The sequence below is a fragment of the Myodes glareolus genome, chromosome 13 (assembly GCF_982192425.1).
Source record: "Myodes glareolus chromosome 13, mMyoGla1.1, whole genome shotgun sequence".
Lineage (NCBI taxonomy): Eukaryota > Metazoa > Chordata > Mammalia > Rodentia > Cricetidae > Myodes > Myodes glareolus.
The window spans coordinates 14,178,180-14,203,419 of NC_142038.1; the positions used below are offsets into that span (position 1 = coordinate 14,178,180).

Here is a 25,240-nt window from a genome sequence, read left to right on the forward strand (position 1 = left end):
GAACTAGAAGGAGAGGAAGGAGGGGAAGCTGTGGTTGAGATATAATATAGGAGATAATGAATAAATGAATGAATGAATGATTGTTTGAATATGCCTTCACAGCACCTCAGGGCACTTTCTCCAAAACTGACCACATACTCAGACACAAAGCAAGTGCCAACAGATTAAAGAAAATAGAAAGAACACCCTGCGTCAAATCTGACCACCATAGATTAAAGACAGATACCTACAACAACAGAAACACCAGAGAGCTTACGAGCCCGTGGAAACTGAGCAATCCTCTACAGAATGAAAAGTGAGTCCAGAAAGAAATTAAAGACTTTCTAGAAATACTCTACATGAAAAAATGCATGGGAAACAATGTAGGCAGCTCTGAGAAGGAGGTTCACAGCACTAAGTGTCTACGTTTTAAAAATCGGAGAGACTGCATACTAGTAACTTAACAGCACACCTGACAACTCTAGAACAAAAAGAAAAACTTGACACCCAAAAGGAGTAGCAGCAGGCAATATATAATCAAATTCAGGGCTGAAATATATTGCACACAAACAAACAAACAAACAAACAATGAAATACAAAGAATCAATAAAACAAAGAATTGGCTCTTTGAGAAAATTAGTAAGATTAACAATCTTATCCAAATTAACTAAAAGGCAAGAGAAAGAATATACAAATTGAACAAATTAGAGATGAGAAGGGGGTATAACAGACATCAAGGAAATCCAGAGAATCATAAGGACATACTTTAGAAATCTGTATCCCACCAAATTGGAAAGTCTAAAAGAAATGGATAATTTTCTTGATACATATCACTTGCCAAAGTTAAGTCAAGATCAGATAAGCAATTTAAACAGACCTATAAACTTCAGTGAAGTAGAAGCAGTAATTAAAATTCTAACAACCAAAAGAGCCCCAGGCCAGATGATTTTATCAAAGAATTATACCAGATTTTCAAAAAAGAGTTAATACCAATACCCCTAAACCTATCCCACAAAATACAAACAGAAGGAACATTGCCCAATTCATTTTCCAGGCCCCAGTAACTTTTATACTCAAACCACATAAAATACCCAACAAAGAAAGAGAATTACAGGCTAATTTTCCTTGTGAACATAGATGCAAAATTCTCAATAAAATATTCGTGAATGGAATCCAAAAGATCATCCATCATGATTAAGTGGGCTTCATCCCAGAGATGCAGGGATGGTTAAACATAAAACAATAAATTTGATCCACCATACAAAACAAACTAAAAGACAACAAATCACATGATCAATTTATTAGATGCAGAAAATGCCTTTGAGAAAATCCAACACCTTTTCATGGTAAAAGTCCTGGAGAGATCAGAGATAAAAGGAACACACCTCAATATGCTAGAGGCAGTTTACAGTAGTCTCAGAGCAAATACCCACTTAGACGGAGAGAAACTCAAAGCAATCACATTAAAATCGGGAACAAGACAAGGCTGTCCACTCTCTCCACACCTATTCAATATAGTACTTGGAGTCTTAGCTAGAGCAATAGGAAACTGAAGGAGATCAAGGGGATACAAACTGGAAAAGAGAAAATCATTATCCCTATTTGTAGACAATATGGTATATGGTAGTATACATAAGAAACTCCTGCAGCTGATAAACACTTTTACCGAAGTAGCTAGATAGAGAATTAACTCACAGAAATCAGTAGCCCTCCTATATACAAATGACAAACGGATTGAGAAAGAAATTAGGGGGATAATACCTTTCACCATATATTGGGTAACCCTAACCAAGCAAGTGAAAGACTTGTGTGATAAAAAAAATTTAAGACATTGAAGAAAGAAACTGAAGAATATATCAGAAGATGGAAAAACCTCCCATGCTCATGGATCAGCAGAGTTAATATAGTAAAATGGCTATTCTACCAAAAGCAATCTACAGATTCAGTGCAATATCCACCAAAATTGTAAGACAATTCTTCACAAATCCTGAAAGGATAATTTTCAGGCTCATATGGGAACACACACACACACACAAAAAAAATCCTCAAAATGACTTAAACAATCCTGAATAATCAAAGAGCTTTTGGAAGTATCACCATCCCCAATTTTAAGTTGTACCGCAGAGCTATAGTGATAAAAACAGCATGGCATTGGCACAAAAGCAAACATGATAATCAATGGCATCAAATTGAAGCCCAGACAAAAATTCACACACCTATGGACACTTGGTTTTTGATTTTAAAAAAACCAGAAATACACACTGAACAAAAGACAGCATCTTCAACAAATGGTGCTAATCAACTGAATAGCTGCATGAAGAAGAATCAAAATAGATCCATACATATCATGCTGCACAAAACTAAATTCCAAATGGATCAAAGACCTCAACATAAAACCAGATACACACTAAGCCTGATAGAAAAGAAAGTGAGGAATGGCCTGGAACTCATTGGCACAGGGGAAGACTTTCTGAACAGTACAGTATTAGCATGGGAACTAGGATCAACAATTAACAAATAGGACCTTAATAAAACTGAAAAGCTTCCATACAGCAAATTTCATTATCATCCAGTAACACTGGCAGTCCATAGAATGGGAAAGACTCTTACCAACTTAGACATCTGATAGAGGTCTAATACCCAAAATATATAAAGATATCAAAGACTTGATTTCAAGGAAAACAGCCCAATTTAAAAAGTGAGGTACAGATCTAAAGAGAATCCTCAAGAGTAAACTCAAACAGTGAGAAATACTTTTTAAAAATGTTCAACATTCCTTGTCATCAGGAAAATGCAGTCAAAACTACTTTGTGATTTCATCTTATACCCATTAGAATGGCTAAGATCAATAAAACAAGTGACAGCTTATGTTGGTGAGGATATGGAGTATGGGGAACACTCATCCATTGCTGTTGGGACTGTAAACTTGTACAGTCACTATGGAAATCACTGTGGCAAAAGGTCTTCATGGCAACACCATAGTCAAGGCTCTAGCCCTATGCCAGGCTAATCTTCTCATTTCTTTCACTGATACCTCTACAGTGGTCCTCTCTTCAAGGATGGCCCCTTTCCCTAAAGGTCATAACCACAAACTTCTTCTTTATCCCTGAAACCCTAAAACTTACTTTCAATCAAGCTTCTCCTGTTGCTTCATGCCACAGTTCCCCATCACACCCACCTACCCTTCATGCCACAGTTGCCCATCACACCTGCCTATCCTTCATGCCTCCAATCCCTGCACTCGGCCTCCTTCATCCTCCCATCTCCCTGTATTCATGCCCTCCCCTCTCCTAAATGTGAATACCTTACCGAAGACCTTCCACACAGATCTCCCGCACTCCTGTTCTGAAGTTATGGATAGCATTTAGAGTAGCCCACCTCACTAATTCCCCTGTCCCAGAGACCCATGACTGCATGACAGATGCCAATGCCTTAAAAATAGCTGGCTTTGCCATCACCCAGGGGCGGTCAAATCACTCCCTACCACCTCAGACTATGGAGGCCACCCCTCCTCCCCAAGACCACCTTTCAATGAAGCAAAACTCACTGCTCTCATTGCAGCGCTGATCCTAGCCACCAACACACGCCTTAGTCAATATCTTATTGCTGTGAAGAGATATCATGGCCATGGCAATTCTTATATAGGAAAACATTTAATTGGGGGCAGTCTTATAGCTACAGAGGTTTAGTCTATTATCCTCATGATGGGAAACCTGATGACACACAGAGTAGAGAGTAGAGAGTTCTACATCTGGATCCATGTAGAGAGTTCTACATCCAGATCCAAAGCAGCAGAAACAGAGAGAGTTACCGGGCCTGGGTTGGGTGTCTGAAACCCCAAAGCCTACTCCTAGTAACACACTTTCTCCAAACAAGACCATGCCTACTCCAAGGTGGCCACACCTCTTAATCTGTCTTGAATTCTTTGGTTGCAAAAACAGGAAAAACCGGATTTCTGAGATCACAACTGTCTTATTTCCCAAGATAGTCTGTCATGCTTGAACAAACAGTTCCAGAAAGAAGGGACCATTGCAACCTGTATGTACCTTCATCATAGTTCCTACATCTTCACCTGCAAGCCCATCACCTGCCCCTATAAAAGATTCCAGCCAGCTCTAACCTCCCACTCCCCCACCTCCAGGAATATCTTCCATTCCCTTGGGAGAGAGGCTGGCCCTTGCTGTGTGTGCTAATAAACCCAGCTCATCTGTTGAGGTCAGATTCTTGTCTCTTCACTCTGTACTTCGGTCAAAATCTAACAGCCCAGGAATCTCCTCCTGGCCAAAGCCCTGGGAGCAGCAGAGGAGAAATTAGTCTCCCGGAGAAAGGCACACAATGTGTTAGGAAGACTTTCAGGAGAGACATTCTCTTCAATTAAACCTTACCCTCATGCCTGAACTCCTGAAGATGGACTCGAGGGGTGGCTGTGTCTCTGTGTCCCTTTTCCCAATGTGGCCCTCATTCTATGAACCTCTTTTGTTTTCCTGCTTTTAACTATTAATTTGACTTTGTAAACTGTCTCATATAGGCTAACTGGCCAAACCTAGATTGTTGGGGCAAAAGCTGTGACCCCAAACCTGGTAACAAGCAGATGAGACGGGAGATACCTCGGTGGAAAAGAGCGCCAGCCATGCAAACATGAGACTTTGAGTTCAGTTCCGTGCACCCACATAGAAGTTGTGCATGGTTACACACCCTGCAGTCAGCCTAGTCAAACAGCTAGCCTCTGGTTCAGCAAGAAACACTGCCTTAAGGCAATAATGTGAAAAGAGATAGAAGAGGCATCCACATACTTGAGTGTTGACACATGAACATGAGCACATGCTCTCACACACATTCACATGCATGCACAATACAAACCCACACACCCACACACATATACTACCTGAAGCTCATGAATCAGCTACCTGGTCTATGCAGCGAACAAGAAACTGCCTCAAACTAGGTGAAAGGGCAGAACTGACCTCCACATGTCCACAACAGCCTGTACATACCCACGCTCACACATATACATCACAGATACACATAAAGGTTAAAAATTTGAATCTTACCAGGTGTTCATCTATACCTACACTTTACATTTATATCCTAGCACTTAAAAGTCAGAGGCAGGAGAACTTCACAGGTTTGAGGTTAGCCTGTCTCTATAGAAATTCCAAACTATCCAAAGGCTATATAACAAAACTGTCTCAAAACAAAAACAAAAAGGAAAAGAAAGAAAAAAATCTCAAACAAACAAACAAACAAACAAAAAAGGCTTGAACTTGCCAGGGGTGGGGGGACGAAAAGCAGGCTTGCCCGCAGCTCCTCACTACAAATGGCGCCCAGACGTGGATAACTGAATCCACAGAAAGCTTGAGAAAGCTTGGGAAAGAATAGAGTAAAGCATGTTTTCTTGGTAGCAGCAATTTCTCGGGTCTGCTCTGCTGGCTAGAGACAAGCAAGTGCTCTCATCTAAGAAAGGCTTCCTGACTCAGCTTTAGCTGCAAAACCCTGCAGCTCTTTTAAGAGGTCCTGCCACGAAACACTTTAAAACAGTGTTGATGAAAAGCTGAACGCATGCTTTTCAGTTTTCAGCCATAGCAGGAAAAAAGTTGCACTGTTTTAAAATGCTGGCTTTCTGGGCTATCCTGCCAGGGCAAACTCTGACTCTTTCAGGCAGGCAGTCCGACTGAGTGTGGTCTGTGAGCAGAATGCTGCAGCTTGCTTACTGGCAGGGACCTTGAAATGTCACAGAGTTGTGGCAATGAAAATGGCTCCAGCAGTACCTCTGCCATGAGGCTGGAAAGCTAAGACATGGACTGGATCTAGCTGTCAAAGCCACAGCTTTAATCCTCTCCTTAAAGACTCATGTGTTCAGAAAAAGAGAGATATACAGTAAAGAGAGATTTGAAGACAAAGGAAACCCCTAAATGCTTTACAGTGTGTTAAAAATATATGCAGGCTAAAAGTTAAAGTTCTTAAAGTAAAAAAGGAAGAAAGAAAGTAGTTGGGTGTGGTGGTACACACCTTTAATCCCAACACTTGGGAGGCAGAGGTAGACTGCCCTCTGTGACTTCAAGGGGCAGAGGTAGACTGACCTCTGTGACTTCAGGGTGTGGTGGTACACACCTTTAATCCCAATGCCTGGGAGGCAGAGGTAGACTGCCCTCTGTGACTTCAAGGGGCAGAGGTAGACTGACCTCTGTGACTTCAAGGTGTGGTAGCACACACCTTTAATCCCAATGCCTGGGAGGCAGAGACAGACAGATCTCTGAGTTCAAGGTGTGGTAGCAAAGGCCTTTAATCCCGGCACTGGGGAAGCAGAGACAGGCGGATCTCTGTGAGTTCAAGGACAGCCTGGTCTACAGAGTTATTTCAGGACAAAGATATACAAAGAACCTGTCTCAAAAAGTAAAAGTAAAAATAAAAGAAATAGAGGTTAAAATAAAGCCGCATAAAGACGGAAAATACACAGAGAATCTTGATACTGTATGTTATGCTCTCTTTAAATTGTTTGAATGCTGAGGAAGGAGCAATAGCTGTTAAAAGACTTTTGTTTATAAATGCTGCTGAACTAACCCAAGATGGGTATTTTGAAAATACTTTGGCTTCAAAATTTGGATCTAAGGTTATGATGCCTTGGAAAAGTTCTTCTTTTGTTTTCACAGAGGATGAGACCCTGTGGATTGCTTCTATCCCAATATGGTATGATAGACCCATCATCCTGAAAGGTTGCTATGAACACCCTCAAGAAATTACTTTGTTCAACTGCTGACTGAGATGAATCTAGCACACAGTTTATATCATGAAAGACCAATTAACAGTGCCCCTATACAGCAGGAAGAAATTTGGAGAGAAATAACTATGTCCATATTCCCAAATATTGCTTATAAATGTTCTTTTACATTTAAAGGGGGTTATGATATAGATATGAATAATTTGCATTGGTATGTATTTTAAGTTCAATTTTGTTATATGTATATATATTTCTGATCTTGATTGAGGTATTGTGATTGTGTAGTTCATTTAAAAATGCAATGTATAATTAAAAATATAGGTTGTTAATGGATAAATCATCGATAATAGTCAAGCTTGTAGTAATGTTAGTTCGATTTTCTAGATGTGCATAGATATATTTCAGATAGGCATTCTTCATATCTTTCAAAGACTACAGAACATGGCATTTAATGTTTTAATAACTTAGGGCTTTTCATGACAATGAGACACGTCTGCTCCTGGCAGCACTAATCTACTTCAAGAGGAAGATGGGCATCGAAGAGGCTCCTTATGGAGTTGGTTAGCCATTTGGGCAAGAAACTGCTCTTGCCTGGACTGTTGTATAAACTGGACACAGAGAACCCACAGAGAGAGGACTGCTGAACTTGCCTAAAGGTGAGATGATCTTTCGGGGTTCCTGATTCATGAAAGAGTCTGAGAGACATTCTGCAGGACACAGCAGATAGTGACTGAACTGCCTTTTGAAATTTCCAGCTTCATGGAAATGTCCCTGAATACTACAGGCCTGTAGGGTGAAGATGGATGCTTCAATGGTACAGAGGAAGTTTGGGTGACTATCCAGGCGGCAAGATGTCTCTGTCATTTCTAGAGTTTTGGAAGTTGTTTACTTCTTGTTTACTTAGGTAATATTATATCCTTCTGGAGTCTTTGATGGAGTTGAAGAATGGTTAGTTACAGTTTTCCATTATTATGATAAAGATAAAATAGATATAAATATTGTAACTGTAATTCTTACTCAATAACTGTTTTGTTATATGTAATTTTACTATGTTAAAGTGAAAGCCTTTCTTTTTTATTTAAATAGAAAAAGGGGAAATGATGTAGGTGGGCCTTCTATCTATGTGTTATTTTCATTGGTTAATAAAGAGACTGCCTTGGCCCTTTGATAAGACAGAAAGTTAGGTAGGTGGAGTAAACAGAACAGAATGCTGGGAAGAAGGCAATGAGGCAGATGCCATGGAGCCAGCCACCAGGTCAGACATGCTGAATCTTTCCTGGTAAGCCACCACCTCGTGGTGCTACACAGATTATTAGAAATGGATTAATCAAGATGTGAGAGTTAGCCAGTAACTCTCTAGAGATAATGGGCCAGGCAGTGTTTAAATGAATACAATTTGTGTGTTGTTATTTCCAGGGCTAAGCTAGCTGTGTGGGAGCCAGGTGGGACAAAAAGCAGGCCTACTCACCCCTTCACTACAGTACACATTGTAATCCCAACACTCAGAAGACTAAGGCAAAACTGTGAGTTAGAGGCCAGCTTGGGCCGGGTGGTGGTGGTGCACACCTTTAATCACAGCACTCAAGAAGCCAGGCAGAAAGTTGTCTGTGAGCTCAAGGACTGTCTGCTCTACAAGTGAGGTCCAAGATAGCCAGAAAATCATAGAGAAACCCTGTCTTGAAAAATCAACCCCCCCACCCCAAAAGAAAGAAAGAGAGAGAGAGAGAGAGAGAGAGAGAGAGAGAGAGAGAGAGCAAGCTTCCTGATAGAGGGTAAGAATATAAAGAAAGGATGAGGATAAGCATCTGAAAACTTTGCCATAACCCTCAAAGTGGAAAGGAAAGAGGGAGGGAGGGAGAGAGAGAGGGTGCCAGATCTCATTGTAGATGGTTGTGAGCCACGATATGGTTGGCGCATGCCTTTAATTCTAGCACACAGGAGGCAGAAAATAAATCTCTGTGAGTCCAACCTGGTCTACAGAGCAAGTTCCAGGACAGACTCCAAAGCTACACAGAGAAATGCTATGGGATAATAATCTGTACCGTGTAAAGATTTGTCACTTGTATTGGTTTAATAAAATACTGATTGATCAGTAGCCAGACAGGGAGTATAGGCAGGTGACCAGGAAGGACCAGGTGGGGCAACCAGACTAGGATAATTCTGGGAAAAAGACAGGTTCAGTCTGTAATTATCACCTAGACACAGAAGAAGCAAGATGAGAATGCCTCACTAATAAAGGTACCAAGCCATGTGGCTAACACAGACAAGAATTATGGGTTAATGTAAGATGTAAAAATTAGTTAATAAGAAAACCTGAGCTAATAGGCCAACCTATTTGTTTATAATTATGTAGGCCTCTGTGTGTTTCTTTGGGACTGAATGGCTGCAGGATTGGGCAGGATGGAAACTTCTGTCAACAGAGAAATTCTGTCTCAAAAAAAAAAACAAGAAAAAAAAGAAAGAACAAAGAAGGAAAGGAGGGAGGGCGGAAGGAAGAAAAGAAGCATTTCTTCTTGTATGGGAGGCATGGAGGCTCTTATACTCACAGATAAACACTAGAGGAACCAGGAATATTAGACATAGGGCTGTCTCTTCAAAGGGAGAGATGTATGATCTGTTTTCTGCCCAGGGGTTGATGTGGTTAATAGCCTGGTGATCTTTGTGCTATCTGTATAGCTGAGACCACACTGGATCCTCCCACAGATCTTGATTATAAGTTTGTTTGTCTCAGTCAATCTATAGAACCCAACTTTATTGAAGATGTCACTTGTACTATACAAAGAATTTTGATGTCTTAAGCTTTATTGTGCACATGGAATTCGTTAAGTACCATCAGTAAAATTTTCACAAACACATACTTTGTGTTTAAATATGTCTAAAATATACTACTTGGGGTCAGACTCTCAAAGTTTGAACCAACAGCAGTTCCTGAGTCATGCTGAACCACACTGCCATCTTGCCTCCCATGTGTTACAGAACTAGAAATACAACTCACACTATTAGCTTTGGTTTTTTTTTAAGTTCTTGTAAATTAGTGTTATTAGTCAAGATGCTCATCTGGCCAGGCAGTGGTGGCGCACCCCTTTAATCCCAGCACTCAGGAGGCAGAAGCAGGTGGATCTCTGTGAGTTCAAGGCCAGCCTGGTCTACAAGAGCTAGTTCCAGGACAGGCTTCAAAGCTACAGAGAAACCCTGTCTTGAGAAAAAAAAATGCTCATCTGGCTTAATAACCAATGTGTATATTCACACCCACAATGACAGTGGAATTTAAATTTACCAGCCAATTTGTGCCTATTTTTATTGAAATTATATTAATTGCTCTGAGGTTTTAAAAGCACCAGTGAAACATTAATATAAAATAGTATCAGTATTATATGAATTAATGGTGCAGCATCCTTATATTAAAGATAATATTTTTCTACATAAGAAGTGATAAGAAAGAGAATGAGCAAAATCATACCTGGCAAAATTCTCCCTCTCTTCACAGTTAAGTTCTTTCAGGCCTTCATTTATACGTTCTTGCTCGATAGCCAATTCTTCTTGTTCTTTAGCTTTCCGTTGCACTAAGAAAGGCAAGAAGAATTACTTGACAATTTTTTTTTCAAGCAAGATTTGCTGATATTTTTCTGGGCACTAAAGACATATTGTCTCTGGAATTGTTTGGGATCCCTGGGATAAAAAACATGATAGAAGGAAAAAACTGACTCCAACAAGTTGTCTTCTGACTTCCACATGTGCCATGTTGCATATGTGTGCACACACACATACACACAATACATGCATACATACATACATACAATTAAAATAATTTTTTAAAACCAAAGGAAAAGAGAAGCACAATCCAGGCATGCGGCTGTACACCTGCAGTCCCAGGTACAGGGAAACGGACGGAAAAGTATCACTTGAACTCAGGACATTGAGGCCAGCTAGGTAACATAGCCCGACCCTGTCTCAAAAACAGAAGAGAGAGGCACTTCTCTCCAGGAACAAAGTTTCTTATCAACTGTGATCCACACAGATTTCTTCTCATCATTTTGCACTGAAAATCTTTGAGTGGCCTTTTTACAAGAGATTAAAATCTATGTTGGCCAGACCTGCTGATCAGGGAACAGACAAGGTACTCCCTTGATCATGGTGAATGATTTTTTTTATGTGTTCTTGGATTCAATTTGCCAGTATTTTATTGAGTATTTTTTCATCAATGTTCATGAGGGAGATTGGTCTATAATTCTCTTTCATGCTGAGTCTTTATGTGGTTTCAGTATCAGGGTAACTGTGACCCCATAGAAAGAGTTTGTCAATGTTCCTTCTGTTTCTACTATGTGAAACAATTTGAGAGGCATAGGTATTAGCTCTTCTTTGAAGTTCTGGTAGATTTCCCCTGACATTTAAGGAGAATGCACACAGGGAGGGTGAAGTAGCTCCCCAAGGTGTATATTCCCTGTGCTCCTAAACGTGTTCTAAGCAGCCTATGGGAAGGGAAAAAGAAAGCTCAACTTCTTTCTCTTTCATGATTTATGTCTTTTCAATCAATAGTCCATATAATTGGAAAACTCAAAACCTATTTTTCCCTGGGTAGCAGCATGGGGATTAGAAAAATAAGTAAAGAGAACGAAGACGTGAGTGGAAATAATAAACAGAAGCAAAGGGTCAGATTGGGAGGGAGTTCCAGTGAGTACTGAAAATCACTTACATTTAATTTCCATGTGCTTACATACTCCGACTCCAAAAGGGAGGAGTAAGATAAAAACTGTATTGACATAATATAAGGAATGAACAGACCAGTTGAAGAATTATGGGTTACATTCTTAGTTAAACATTCTGCTGCCAGAACAAGACAAGTAGTACTCACACCCTAGACCAAAACATTTTGCAGGCAAATCACTCGCTGGGTAGAATCTATAGTTTTCTCCCTAAGGGAGTAGGAACTCAGTTGGATTCTTTTTTTTGTTTGTTTGTTTTTTTAAGGTTTATTTATTTATTATGTATACAACATTCTGCCTCCATGTGTGCCCACACACCAGAAGAGGGCGCCAGATCTCATTACAGATGGTTGTGAGCCACCATGTGGTTGCTGGGAATTGAACTCAGGACCTCTGGAAGAGCAGCCAGTGTTCTTAACCACTGAGCCATCTCTCTAGCCCCACTAGTTGGATTCTTAGACTTTTGTTTGAGATAGAAACAGATCTACTTTTTCTTCTTATTTATTTATTTATTTTAATTTTTAGAGGCAGGGTTTCTCTGCACCTCTCACCTGCCTCCACAAAAGACCTTATACATTAAAAAAAAAAAAACCTGCTGAGTTTTCAGGCTGCTGTTTGCACATCTCCATCACCGCACATGGCCCACCCAATGCCAGCTTTTCTATATGTGTGTCTGTCATTTCTTCATTCCCTATCAGTTAGGTTTATCACTAAACTATGCAGGTCACAGAAATGGTACCCTAATATGGGGACTTGGCATTTGGCCAGATGAGAGAATGCTCTTCTGAGAAATGCAGACATATGGCACTTAAAGATAAGGGGAGCTTATTTTTATGCACTGGGCACCAAACATGGGTCAGCAGAGTTGAGAGATGAGCAATTATATCTTTAGATTTTGAAGGAAGTTTTGAGGAACCAAGAAAATAAAAATGTTATGCTTCCATCACTTCTTAGACTATGTTCAGGAGACCCAGAAAAGACAGAAAATTTGGTTATTTGAAAAAATAGGAGGAAAGTTAAGGGATAGATACATAGCAGAAGGACCCAAGCATACTTCCATTTTTACTTCAGGTTTATAGAGTCCTAATGAGATCCCATAGATCCTAGCTGTTTCCTCACAAAATTGCAGAGTCTGTAAAATAGGGTCCCAGAGGGTGTCTGGCCTTATGGGCTTTGCCCCTCGGTCTACAAAGGACTGACTCCTCGCCCCTGGAGACAGCCATAGACAGCTATGGGGAGCACAACTGCAGTGCCAACCGTGCCCCTGGGATCTGCGGACACAGAGAGGCAAATTTGATTTACATGTCGTGCTGGCCCTGACCTGCCTGGTGCCTTGGTCACTGACACGGAGAAATATGAACATGGAGGATGAAGATACCCAGTCTGTGGCAAAATGTAACTTGAGTCTAGGTTGCTATGGGATCTGTGAGAAAATAAACTCTCTCCTTTACCACAAACTTTGTTTAGTGAGAGAGATCTGGGAGACAGCACTAACAGTTTTAACTGTTTTTCCATATTTGAATGACTTAATCCAATGCTTGGCCTACAGCTAAAACCAGCGCGTGCATAAAGAGCCAGGTGCATCCTGGGACTGCTTCCCTCCAGAGACCCTCTACTCGGATTGGCTAACACAGCTAATAAATGTGCCAGGTCCATCAGTCACTAGAAATGCCAAAAAAAAAAGCCTTGGGGAGAAGGATACACTTTAAATGGGAACACAGATAGCCTTGAGTGAATGAGCCATTTGAGCTGACTTCAGCAGACACCTAGAATTTCTCAGGGTTCAGTACATTTCAGGCTGCTAAAAAAAAAAAAAAAAATGACCTGTGCAAAATTATGGAGGGACCGAAACACCTTCAGAAAGAAAACAGGGACAGATGACAGGGCAGAGGAAGAGGCAGGATTCGGCCTTCCACCATCTTTTATAATTATCAAGGTCAACAGCACTCGGAGCACACATGGTTGGTCGACCCTGAGAACGACTCCCCCGGAACTGGGCATGTGAACGTGCTAGGATGTGAAGTTTCTCATTCATTTATGTCTCCAGTTCTAATTAGATAAGAATTGGAAGAGCAGGGGTCTTAGTACTTGCAACATTCATGGCATTTCACGGATACATACTTTAAATATTTCGGCTGTTAAAATAAGAGCATGGAGAGGAGGTACAGGGGGACGGTGGGAAGCAGGTAAATGAGAGCGCAATATAATGCTATGTGTCTATTAATATGTCACAATGAAACCCATCATTTTGAATTAAAGGTTAACTAAACAATTAACTTATGAAAAGGAAAGGCAAAAGATAAGAAGAATATAATTTGGTTCCTTACATTTTTCTTGAACTTGGAGTTTTCTTGTACACATGACTTCATTCATAAGTTGCTTCCTTGCTTCCCTTTCAAGGGCCAGCTCCCGATCCTTCTCAGCCAGTTTCTTTGCCTTTATGTCCTCTAGTATCCTGTCTAGTTCTTTCTCTTTGGCTTTTTCTTCCATTCGTCGCTGTATTAGATAGTCATTGTATATCTTTTGTTCTCTTCCCATGTCTTCCTACAGAGCATAAAATTTAATTCATGTTATTAGAACACAGCAACAAGAGCAAGTTTATATTTTTAATACTTGGTATCTTAGGATTTTTATGGCTGTGAAGAGACATCATGACCATGGCAACTCTTATGAAGAAAACATGTAATTGAGGTGGTGGCTTACAGTTTCAGAGGTTCAGCCCATTATCATCATGGCTGGGAGCATGGCAGTGTGCAGGAAGATGGGGTGCAGTAGCTGGAGCTAAGAGTCCTACATCTTGCAGGCAACAAGAAGTCAACTAACACACCAAGAAGTATCTCCTAGCATAGGAAATCTCAAAGTTCTTCCCAACTGCAGGCAGAGGCTGCTAGTTTGTTCCTGGCCACTCAGACCCGAAATAACCACAAAGAAACTGTATTAATTAAAACACTGCTCAGCCTATTAGCTCGGGTTTCTTATTAACTAACCCTTACATCTAAATTAACCTATTCCTATTATTTTGTATTTTACCATGAGGCTTGTGGTTTACTGGTAAGGCTCTCTAGCGTCTGTCTCCTTCAGCAGCTACATGGTGTCTCTTTGACTCCGTCTACTCTCTCTTTATATCTCTTTCAGTCTGGCTATATTCTGATTGGCTGTAGGCCAAAGTAGCTTTATTTATTAACCAATAAAAGCAACACATATACAGAAGGACATCCCACATCACCCCACAGAGACACAACTCCTAGAACAAGGTCATATCCACTCCAAGAAAGCCACTCCCTATGAGATTATATTCCAACTACCACACATGGTAATATATTTGTTATGTAAGTATGTAATGTGTTTGAGTGGACACATATGTGCCATGGTGTATGTGAACCCTTGTGTTGGGGGAGGGGAGTCAAAGGACAACTTTCAATAACAGGCTCTGTCTTTATACCTGGGGATAGAACTCAAATCAACAGGCTTGATATTAGACTCCTTTACCTGCTGAGCCATCTTGTTAACCCCAAGGGCAGCCTAAAAGGCAGTCTTCTAAAAGGTCCCATCCTAATCTTGTGCTGTTATATATGTAAGCGTTCACTGACACACTATTATGTCTGGGATTTACTTCAAAAAACTCAGAAGTACATTGTATACAGGTATAGACAAGACAAGAATGGACTTTCAATGAAAATTTGTTTGTTAAGGACACGAGAAGGCTCAGACATTCTCTGAATCATTTTTTAAATATTTGACAGCACATTTTTGAGTAAATTGATTCAAATTCTTTCTCAAAGAGTTTCCTAAAGCAGTTACCAACACACTTTCAATGGGAATACTGCTACTCTACAATGGAGTTAACTGGAATATCAACAGGAATGACCTAAGTAACCCAGAAAGAAACATTTCACCTAAGAGACTAAGAGAGGGCAAATAAGAATGTAAAACACTGTTCAACAGCATAAACCATTAGGGAAATACAAATTAAAGTCATATGAGCTATTTGGCAACATGGACCATAATAAAATAAAAAGAATGACACTATCAAATGCTAAAGAGAATGTGGAGAAACTGGAGTGCTCCTGTATTGCTGGGGGACTAAAGCTATCTTTTATAGTCTTACCTCCCTTCCTCCCTTCCCTTCCTTCCTTTCTTTGCTGCAAACTGAGCTCAGGGCTTTGCACCACAGAGCACAAAGAAAGTAACTGCCCATAGACTGCCAACTCAACAATCAATCCTGACTGGCATTTAGTAGGCATTAAACAAACGTCTTACTTTCTTCTGCTTATTCTTATCTGCCTCCTCTTGCAAGTCTTGAAGGGCCCTTCCTACAAGTTTCATGTTCAAGTCCTGCTCCTCTTTGTACTCCTGCCGCATGGACTCTATCTTGTCTTGCAAGGCTTTTTTCAAGATGTTCCTAGTTTCCAATTTTGTCTTCCGTTTCTTGAGCTTCTCTTGTTCATTCTCTAGCTTAACTTGTGCATTGTTCTGCTCCTAAGGAGGAATAATGAAGATGAATAAGCATAGTTAAGCAGTTGTAGTAAGGAGGCTGCTTGTTTGTCCTGGTCACCCAGAACCAAAATAATCACACAGAAACCAAATTAATTAAATCACTGCTTGGCCCATTAGCTCTAGCTTCTTATTGGCTGACTCTTACATATTAATTTAACCAATTTCTATTAATCTGTGTATTGTTACATGACTGTGGCTTACCGGCTAAAGTTCCATCCAGCTCTGGTGGGGCTACATGACTTCTCTCTAATTTTGCCCTTCTTTCTCCCAGAATTCAGTTCAGTTTTTCTGGCCTAGCTCTGTTCCCCTATTAGTTGCTATAGGCCCAAAGCAGTTCCTTTATTAACCAATGATATTCACAGCATACAGGGGGGAATCCCACATCACCTCCCCTTTTCTGTTTAAATAAAAAGGAAGGTTTTAATTGTAACATAGTAAAATTACATATACTTTATCTTTTATAATAACTAAGAAAAACTATAACTATAAATTCTTCAACTCCATCAAAGACTCCAGAAGGATATAACATTACCTAAGTAAACAGGATGAGCATTGTAAGCAACTTCCTAAACTCTAGGATTGACAGAGACATCTTGCTGCCTGGACAGTCACCCAAAGTTCTTCTGTACTGTTGGGGCATCCATCTTCAGCCTACAGTTCCATAGTATCTAGTAGACTTTTCCACGAAGCAGGAAGTTTCAAAAACAGTTCTACCTATATTGGCAGTATTCAGTCACATTTTTCTGTGTCCTGCAGAATGTCCGGCAGACCTTTTCAGGAAGCAGGAACCCTGAAGGCCCATCTCACCTTTAGTCAAGTTCAGCAGTCATTTCTCTGCAGGTCCTGAATGTCCAGTTCATCAAGAAGTTCAGGCAAGAGCAGTTTCTTGCCCAAATGGCTAACCAACTCCATAATGAGCCTCTTTAATGCCTGTCCACAGCAGCAACTGTGTCTCATTGTCATGAAAAGTTCTAAATTCTTAAAACATTTAAATGCCATATTCTGAAGGTCTCTGAATGATTTGAAGAATACCTAACTGAAATATATCTCTATTAACTTATATTCTTAGTTATATATTACATTTTCAAATGAACTACATAATTATAATACCTTAATCAAGAGCAGAAATATACATATAACAAGATTAACTTTAAATTTGCATCAATAAACCAAGATCCGTACCAATTCAAATCTCTATAGTGTATCCCCTTTTAAATGTAAAGAAACATTTAAAACAATATTTGGGAATGTGGGTGCAGTACTCTCCACACTACTTTTTGCTATTTATTGGGTGAAATAATTTTTGGGGGGTACTCAAGGCAACCTTTCATGGGGTCTTGGTCCATCAAGCCACATTAGTCTAGAAGGATTCCATAGGTTCTCATCCTCTGTGGAAACAAAAGAAGAGCCTCTTTTTCCAAAGCAACATATCCTTAGACTCAAATTTTAAACTCAAGATACCTTTATGTTGGTTTAGCTTAGCAGCCTGTACAATGAAATGTCTTTCTGTACTTAGCTCCTTCACAGTCAAAAAATTCAAAGAAGACAAATAATATACATAATCCAGACTATCTGTGAATGTTCCATCTTTTTGTGGCTTGTTTATTTTTACTCCATTTTACTTCCTTTTATAACTCTCTATACTCTTTTTCTTCTCTCTCCCAAGCCTATGTACATTTATCCAACACTGTGACCCATTTAGAGGTCTTTTATGCCTGAATCTGTCTTATTGTGTACCTGTAATTCTTTACTATCTAGGAGTGCTTCTTAAAATGCTAAGCGCTCCTTAAAAAAATTAAGCTGTGCCATTGCTGGGGAAATATGGCACTGCCTGCTTGCCCCACCCAGTTCAGCATGGCGGAGCTGCTTGCTGCCTTCAAGAGCCATGCACAAAATGCCCCATCTCTAGGCACATAGCCGATCCATGTTGCCACCAAGCAAGCCATAACACGATGCTCACAAACCCCATCCAAATGTTTGGCCTCCTGAAAGAGCCAGAGGTTGCACTGGCAGCAGGGCCAGAAAGCTGGCATTTCAAAATGGCACAGCTTTTTTCCTGCTAATGCTGAGTCAGGAAAAACCTCTCTCAAAGGAGCTGCAGCATGCCACCAGCAAACAGCAAGAAGCTGTATTAAACTCTGTATTTTTGTGTCTAGAATTCCTTTTCAAGTCCTCCATGTTTTAAGTGAATTTTAGTTGGCCACATGGGAGTTAGAAAAAAGCCAAGGAGCCGCTGCCAGAGACAGATGTGCTGAAACTTTGCTGGTAGGCCACAACCTGGTGGTATGCACAGATTAATGGAGATGGATTAAATTAAGATGTAAGAGTTAGCCAATAAGAAGCTAAAGCTAATGGGCAAGCAGTGATTTAAATAATATGGTTTTTGTGTGATTATTTCGGGGTTAAGCAGTTGGGAACCAACAAGCACCCTCCTTACTACACAAAGAACGTGAGTTAATGCATTTTCTCTACATGGGTGAGTCTAAAGGATTTCTTAGAAATATATACACACAGCTGCATCTAGAGGGGTTGTAGAAATGGAGCTTGCTTTTTAATAAAGCTGAACCAGGAATAAAGCTTTACAGGAATTGTTGTATGTGTGATTGTAAAGTAAGTGATAAGTAGGTGTGTATCCAAAAATGACCAAAAAAAGTAAATGTAAATGACCTTTGACCCCAAGTACTTACCACTCACCACTGCTCAACATGCCAGCCCCACTCTTCTAGGCCTTATGCTTCTATGCACACCTGTACATCTAGACTTGAGTATACTGCTAAGAAACAATGATACTTCAAAGTGGAAATATGCTTAATGGACCAGCCCCCAGTTCCAAGTCAGAAAACTCTATTAACCAGTTGGAAACTGCTACATCCATGGAACCCATCACTACAGCACAAGCATATGAAAGGGCTCACCAGGAAGCGGGCCTCCTCTTCCTTCATCTGCTTGGCTGCCTGCCTTTGCGCCTGCAGGCTAGTGACCTGAGCACCCAGCCCCAGGCGTGTGTTTTCCACCAGCTCTCTCTGTCTCCTCTCTTCTTGAGCTTCTCGTTTTTCCTTGGCTAGTCTGTCTTCCTCCCAGAGCCTTGCATACATCTGCTCTTCCACCAGCTTTTGCCTCTTCAGCTCCTTGTTGAATGCTATCTGTGCCTCCCGTTCCTCAATCACCTTTTCCTCGTGGATACTGACCAGTTTACTGCGGAGCTCCTCACAGCGTTCCCTGGAAGGGAAATTTAAAAAGGCAAAACCCAGCATTTCACAGTGCTGTGTTTAGGCATACATTTACACAGCAATGCATAGGAGAAGGGAAGTCAAAACAACCCAGATGCAGGCTGCCTGGGCAGAGGAAATGTGAAGAAACCACGGGGAGGGAGGCAGGTTCGAGAGAAGGTCACTAAGATACAGGTGCTGCCATCAGCCAGAATCAGCTGAATCCTTGCTCTGCCATTTCCTGTGTGACTTTGGATCAAACATTTAACTTATCTAGCCAGGTGTAGTGGTGCACGCCTTTAGAACCAGAAGGCAGAGGCAGGCAGATCTCTGTGAGTTCGAAGCCAGCCTGGCCTACATAGTGAGTTCTGGGACAGCCAGAGCTACATAGTGAGACCCTGCCTCAAAAACAAAAACAAAAACAAAAACAAAAAGAATGAACTTTTGTGGGCCAGCTGCCTCACCTTTAAGATGCCTTGTCTCTCTCTGTTCTTCAGTCTGAATTTAGTCCTACCAGTTGTTCCTGTATCCTGCGCTCCTTACTCATTAGAAGAGTCTTCCTATTGGCCTCTAGAGCGGTGTTTCACAACCTTCCTAGTTCTGTGACCCTTTTTAATATAGTTCCTCATGCTGTAATGACCCACACCCATAAAATTATTTTTGTTGCTACTTCATAACAGTAATTTTGCTACTGTTAGAAATTGTAATGTGAATATATGATATGCAGGATATCTGATATGCAACCCCTATGAAAGGATTGTTCGACCCCCAGCAGGGTTGAGACCCACAGGTTGAGAACCACTGCTCAGTAGGAAGGATTAGGGCAGAGTGTATTGTTAATGGAAATTCTATAGAACCATTGTCAGAGGCAGAGTCTTCATGGTTCTCTGAACCACATCTTGATGTGGTTTTGCTGTTTTCTCCTCCTGCTTTGTAAGTTCAGTGAAAATGAACTCTTGTATTGAAGGACCCCAATGCGTTTTAACCACAGTTATGCCATTCTGCAAAGGTTTTCAGATAGCAAGCTTAATTAAGGGCCTCCGGAGTTCAGAGCCTCTGGAATGCTGAGCAGATAGCAAGCTTAATTAAGGGCCTCCGGAGTTCAGGGCCTCCGGAATGCTGAGCAGATAACAAGCTCCATTAAAGGCCTCCGGAATTCAGTGCCTCCGGAATGCTGAGCAAAGATACCTGAGGACAGCCTTATCTGGCTGCGAGACAGGAGATTTATGAACTGGTCATAGAAACAAAGAAAGAGAGGATTGCGAGGCCTGAGTCACGTATAAAGCGGGGCTCGTCACGAGTCAGAGGCTGTGCAATCAGACATCTGGTCGCCAGCCAGGAAGGAGGGGCAGGATAAGAGGAACAGTAAACCGCTGAGTAGTCCCCTCATTGTTATTTAGGTTAAGAATTTACCACCCTGCATCTTGCTTCTGTAAACCTCGCTTTTTGCTCTCCTATAAAAAACCCCTCACCCCCAACCTGGGCGCGCAAGTCCTTCGAGAGACTCTGTCGCCCCAGGTACCTGCGTATCCAATAAACCTCTTGCTGTTTGCATCCGGCTGTGTGTTTTCAACTGATCTTTGGGCACGGGGTCTCTCCCGAAGGAAGACGCCCACGGGAGTCTTTCAGTATTACCTTTGTATTCTACCAGTTAAGTGAGAACTTACTCCTAGACCATCTGGTCCTGAATGTAGCTTAACAAGAGATATCCCTTTGCTTATTCATGCTCAGGGACTTGAGAACCTAACTGATATTCACTTTCCTTAAGTCAATCAACATAGTATTCTATCAAAGAGTTCGACATAAGTCTCAAAAATATTTGTTGAAGGCAGGTGTGTGGCAGTTCTAGCACTTGGGAAGCTGAGGTAGAAATATCTTGAATTCAAGGCCAGCCTGGGCTACACCGTGAGTTCTGAGATAGCCTAGATTACAAAGTTAGACCTTTTCTGAAAAATAAATGAATTTGGACTGGAGAGATGGCTCAGCAGTTAAAGCAATGGTTGTTCTTGCAGAGGACCCTAATTTGATTCTGGCAACCACATGGCTGCTCACAGCTGTTTGTAACTCCAGTTCCAAGGCCTTCTTGGGAACTAGGCACACATTTACATCCATGCAGGCAAAAATGATCATAAACAAAAATAATTAGTGTATTTATTAAATAAGTTTTTAAAAGGCTAGTAGCTATGTTTTAAACCCTTCCAGGAAAGAAAAATTGAACTTTTCAAATCCCTTCTGAGATTAAGATCTTAAAATTAAAAGACATATGAAACTGATAATCATATCATGTGACAATCACTACATTGAAGGACTTGAAAAAAAAAAAAGGTTGAAGAAGCCAACCTGTGAAGTATAATATCAGCCAGACTGTGGTGATGCATGCCTTTAATCCCAGCACTTAAGAGGCAGAGGCAGGTGGATCTCTGTGAGTTAGAGGCCAGCCTGGTCTGAAGAGTGAGTTCCAGGATAGGCTTTATAGCTACCCTGTCATGAAAAACAAAAAAAAAAAGAAAGAAAAAAGAAAGAAAAAAAGAAAGAGAAATATGATAGCATTTTAAAAATATATGTTTTATATATATGTGTGTGTGTATGTATATATGTATGTATATATATAAATATTATCATATTTATATGTTTCTGTCTATATGCTAGTATGTGATGTGAGTACAGGTGCCATCGGAGTTCAAAAGAGGGCACCAGATCCTTTGGAGTGGGTTTAAAGATGGTGTGAGTCACCAGATCAGTGCACTGCAAAAAGAATATGGGACTTCTGCAAAAGCAGTACATAGTTCTCAACCCCATGAGAGCAATGCCCTTAATGCCTGTCTCTTAGACATATAAGAGGTAGTGAAACTATAACTACAGAATATAGCCTTATAGCCCTAGGAAGAAAGAGAAATCGTGGGACTGTTCTGGTGGAAGCATCGCCTGTGCCCCCTCCCCCATCTCTCTCCAAACCCTGCCAGATCTCAAAAAGCCTGCCAAATGATGACCCCCCCCATCCCCAAGAGATGCTCAAGACCACTCCCACAGGGTACATAAACTGCCCTCCAGAAAACAGACATTGTTGGCAGAGGCTGTTCATTTGTTATCTGACACCCAGATCCAAAATAATCACACAGAAACTGTATTAACTAAAACACTGCTTGGCCAATCACTTAGGTGAATTGTTAGCTAGCTCCTATATCTTAAATTAACCCATTTCTATTCTTCTATATTTTGCCATGAGGCTCATGGTTTACCAGTCTTTCTCTTTCAGCAGCTACATGGCTTCTCCCTGACTCCACCTGTTGGACCCTGAAATCCAATCACTGAGGAGGAGTCACCCCAAGAGACCACTCTCACACCACAGTTGATATAAGAGCAATAGGCTTTAATTCTGTTGCAACAGGGTCTTTCAGCATTTGAGAAGCCAAAAGACCCGAATAGCTGGTACAGGCTATTTTTATAGAAATAGAAGGAGAAATAAGGGGGGGGGGAGGAACCTTGGGGTAATTTTGTCAACTAATTCAAAGGGCTACTGGACTGATCCAGGACAGGAGAGTGGTTGCTAGATCAGGCGGGGTAAGGGGGGAACATCTGTGGGTCATTGTGACCCTATTTCAGAGACTGAGTCAACACATCAGGAACTGAGTCAACATCTAAGGGTTATCTTGCCCCAATTCCAGGAACGGAGCTCTACTTGGAGAACACTCACAAGGACTCAGGGAGATGGAAAGTTCCCAACATCTCAGTACATGCATGTGTAGTTTTTAGGTCCTTGGTTCCCGGGGATAGGGAGGCACTAAGGCTGAGAGGCCTCGGGAATGGCCTCAGAGTTGTCAGAAATGGCTTTAGAGTTATCCTAGAGTTCTACACACCTACTCTCTCCTTCTCTATCTGCTTGGATTTCCTGCCTTGCCCTACTCTGTGCTGCAATAGGCTCAAAGCAGATTCTTTATTCACCAATGGTATTCATAGCATACAGAGGGGAATTCCACATCAAGACGTGGTTTTTCGGTCTCTCTTTCCTGTCTCCTCTCTGGGAGGCTGGAAAATAGTCCAGGAGCATTTAATCCTATAGACCTGGGTTTTTTCTAATTTGGTTTCATTTGGTCTTAATGGGTTGCTGTGGAGAAGCTTATTGGATGCAGAAACTTTTCTGGAGATTCCACCAAGGGGCTGTTTTCCCCCACCAGCACAGGGACATGCAGTGGGAGCAAAGAACCAACATTCTTCCATTTTGTCCTCTGCCTTCATCTTGTGTCTTGTATAAGCTATTTCCCACAAAACATTCCAGTCCTCAGAAATGACTAGCGGCAAAAGTAACAGGGTAGCCATCTGGAAAGTACAGATAACTGCAGAATGTTCCCACCAAAAAGTCAGCCAATAAGTAAACTGGACAAGCAACAGGTGAGGTTCGAAAATAAAATTTCTGAAAAGTCCCTAGACTGTCACCCCACACTCTGCTAATGTAACTTTTCTGGATTTTGCCTTAAATAGTGCCCTCTAGAAGGGTGGGGTACTGTAATGGTCTATCCTGTCCCTTTAAGAGACAATCCCCACCCACTACCCCCTTCCGCCAAGGCAAGCGAATCTTCCTCTAGCTTCCAGCTTAAGCTCTCTCTTTTCCGTCTCTTTCCTGAAGAGATAATTTCTTCTCTCTTCCCCTCTCTCTTCAGAAGAGATGACTGCTGCTGTAGCTCCTCTCCTCCTCCCCTCCCCCTCCCCCTTCCTCCCTTCCCTTTTACTGAATAAACTATACCCAAACCCTCTCTCCACAAGGCATGCCTATCTCTGTGTCTCACTCACCGCACTTCTTATGGGACCAGCTGCCCTGCCGATCTGCCATGTCCTCTCATCCGCCACCTTCCACCCACCTGAAACCCATAGAGGCCTCGGGAGGTGGGACCTGCCCTTCGTGGTCAGCTGCCCACTGCCGCCCCACGGGGAACGTAGCATTTTATCTGAACTGTCACGGGGTACCTCCTCTCACTGCTGCACTGATGGCTTGTATTGTGCACACAATAAATCTTGCATTTCCGTGAGTCGGTCTCTCTGGTGGTCTTTTGGGGTTCCCACAGACAGGGCATAATAGGAAAACACCGCACCTGCACTCTGCCGAGCTAAGATCAGTTTTCGGAGTCATTACCTTAGTGGCCCAGGGCCTCCTGCAATTTTGGGGGTGTCCTGCCAAAGACACAGCCATGCCAGGTCCCTGACCAGTTAGTGGAATAAGGACCTACCTTGTTTGATGGGAACCCTTCTTCAGAAGATGTTTCATTTAGGAGAAAATCCCATACCCTCTGCCCTTTTTTAACCCAAAGCCTACCACAGTGAACTCCCTGCGCTAGGCTTTGGGTCCTAGCATAGACTTCAGAAATGGGTACCTGCAATTGGAAGTCAGATCCCCAAATGCCCTTGGGCTGCCTTTTACAAGATCTTTTTAAATTGGGGCTATCCGATACCGTATGTCCTAAACACCTGATTTCTCTGTGCACTAAGGCCTGGTCTCAGTATGCTCTTGACAATGGGACCCGACGGCCTTTGAAGGAAACTTTGGAATTTTCCATTCTCCGTGACCTTGAAAACTTTGCCCGCTTGGAGCCCAGTGGACAGAACAGTTATGTGTCCATGGTTTCCGAGTAATGCACTTCTGTCGTTCCCTCAGTATACAGTGTCTCACAGCACTGGTCTTGTTAGCTAGAGTCATGACACCTCCAGATTCCTGCCTGTCTGGGAACTGGGACCCTGAAAATTCTGCCCTGAGCACACCTAGAGACACTTGCCCCTCCCCGACTTCCCCCAGTCCTGCCTACCCAACCCCCTCCTACAGGTCACGTGCTCCATTCAGAGGCCAACATTCCTCACATCCTCCCCCTGTCCACCCCTCCTCCCTTCCCCTTCTCCAGGACAAAGGTCAAGGAGCAACTTCCTCCTCCTCACCCACTTTCGTCTCCTTCACTTCTTTCTACTGCCCCTCCTTACCTTTCTCTGCCACAACCCACGGCCTGGACCCCTTCTAAACACTGGCCTAATTCCCTGAATCCTTCCCAGTCTCTTCTCATACTTGGTCTCGCCAAACCCCTGCTCTCCTCTCCCCTCTCAGAGAGGTAACTGGAGTTCCCTTCTCCCTTCAGGACCTTTCACAGTAGAAA

At 41.8% G+C, this 25,240-nt stretch overlaps 1 protein-coding gene across 2 annotated transcripts in view; it reads right to left on the minus strand.

Moving 5' to 3' along the window:
* Positions 1–25,240, minus strand: part of Cfap53 (cilia and flagella associated protein 53) — a 54,167-nt gene that overhangs the window by 12,057 nt on the left and 16,870 nt on the right. For both annotated transcript variants that reach the window (XM_085676423.2, XM_048418978.3), the window contains 4 exons: positions 18,813–19,116; positions 15,661–15,879; positions 13,728–13,944; positions 10,158–10,260 (listed from right to left, as the gene is read on the minus strand). In XM_085676423.2, the coding sequence (XP_085532549.2) occupies positions 10,158–10,260; positions 13,728–13,944; positions 15,661–15,879; positions 18,813–19,116 (843 nt within the window). The remainder of the gene's footprint in view (positions 1–10,157; positions 10,261–13,727; positions 13,945–15,660; positions 15,880–18,812; positions 19,117–25,240) is intronic.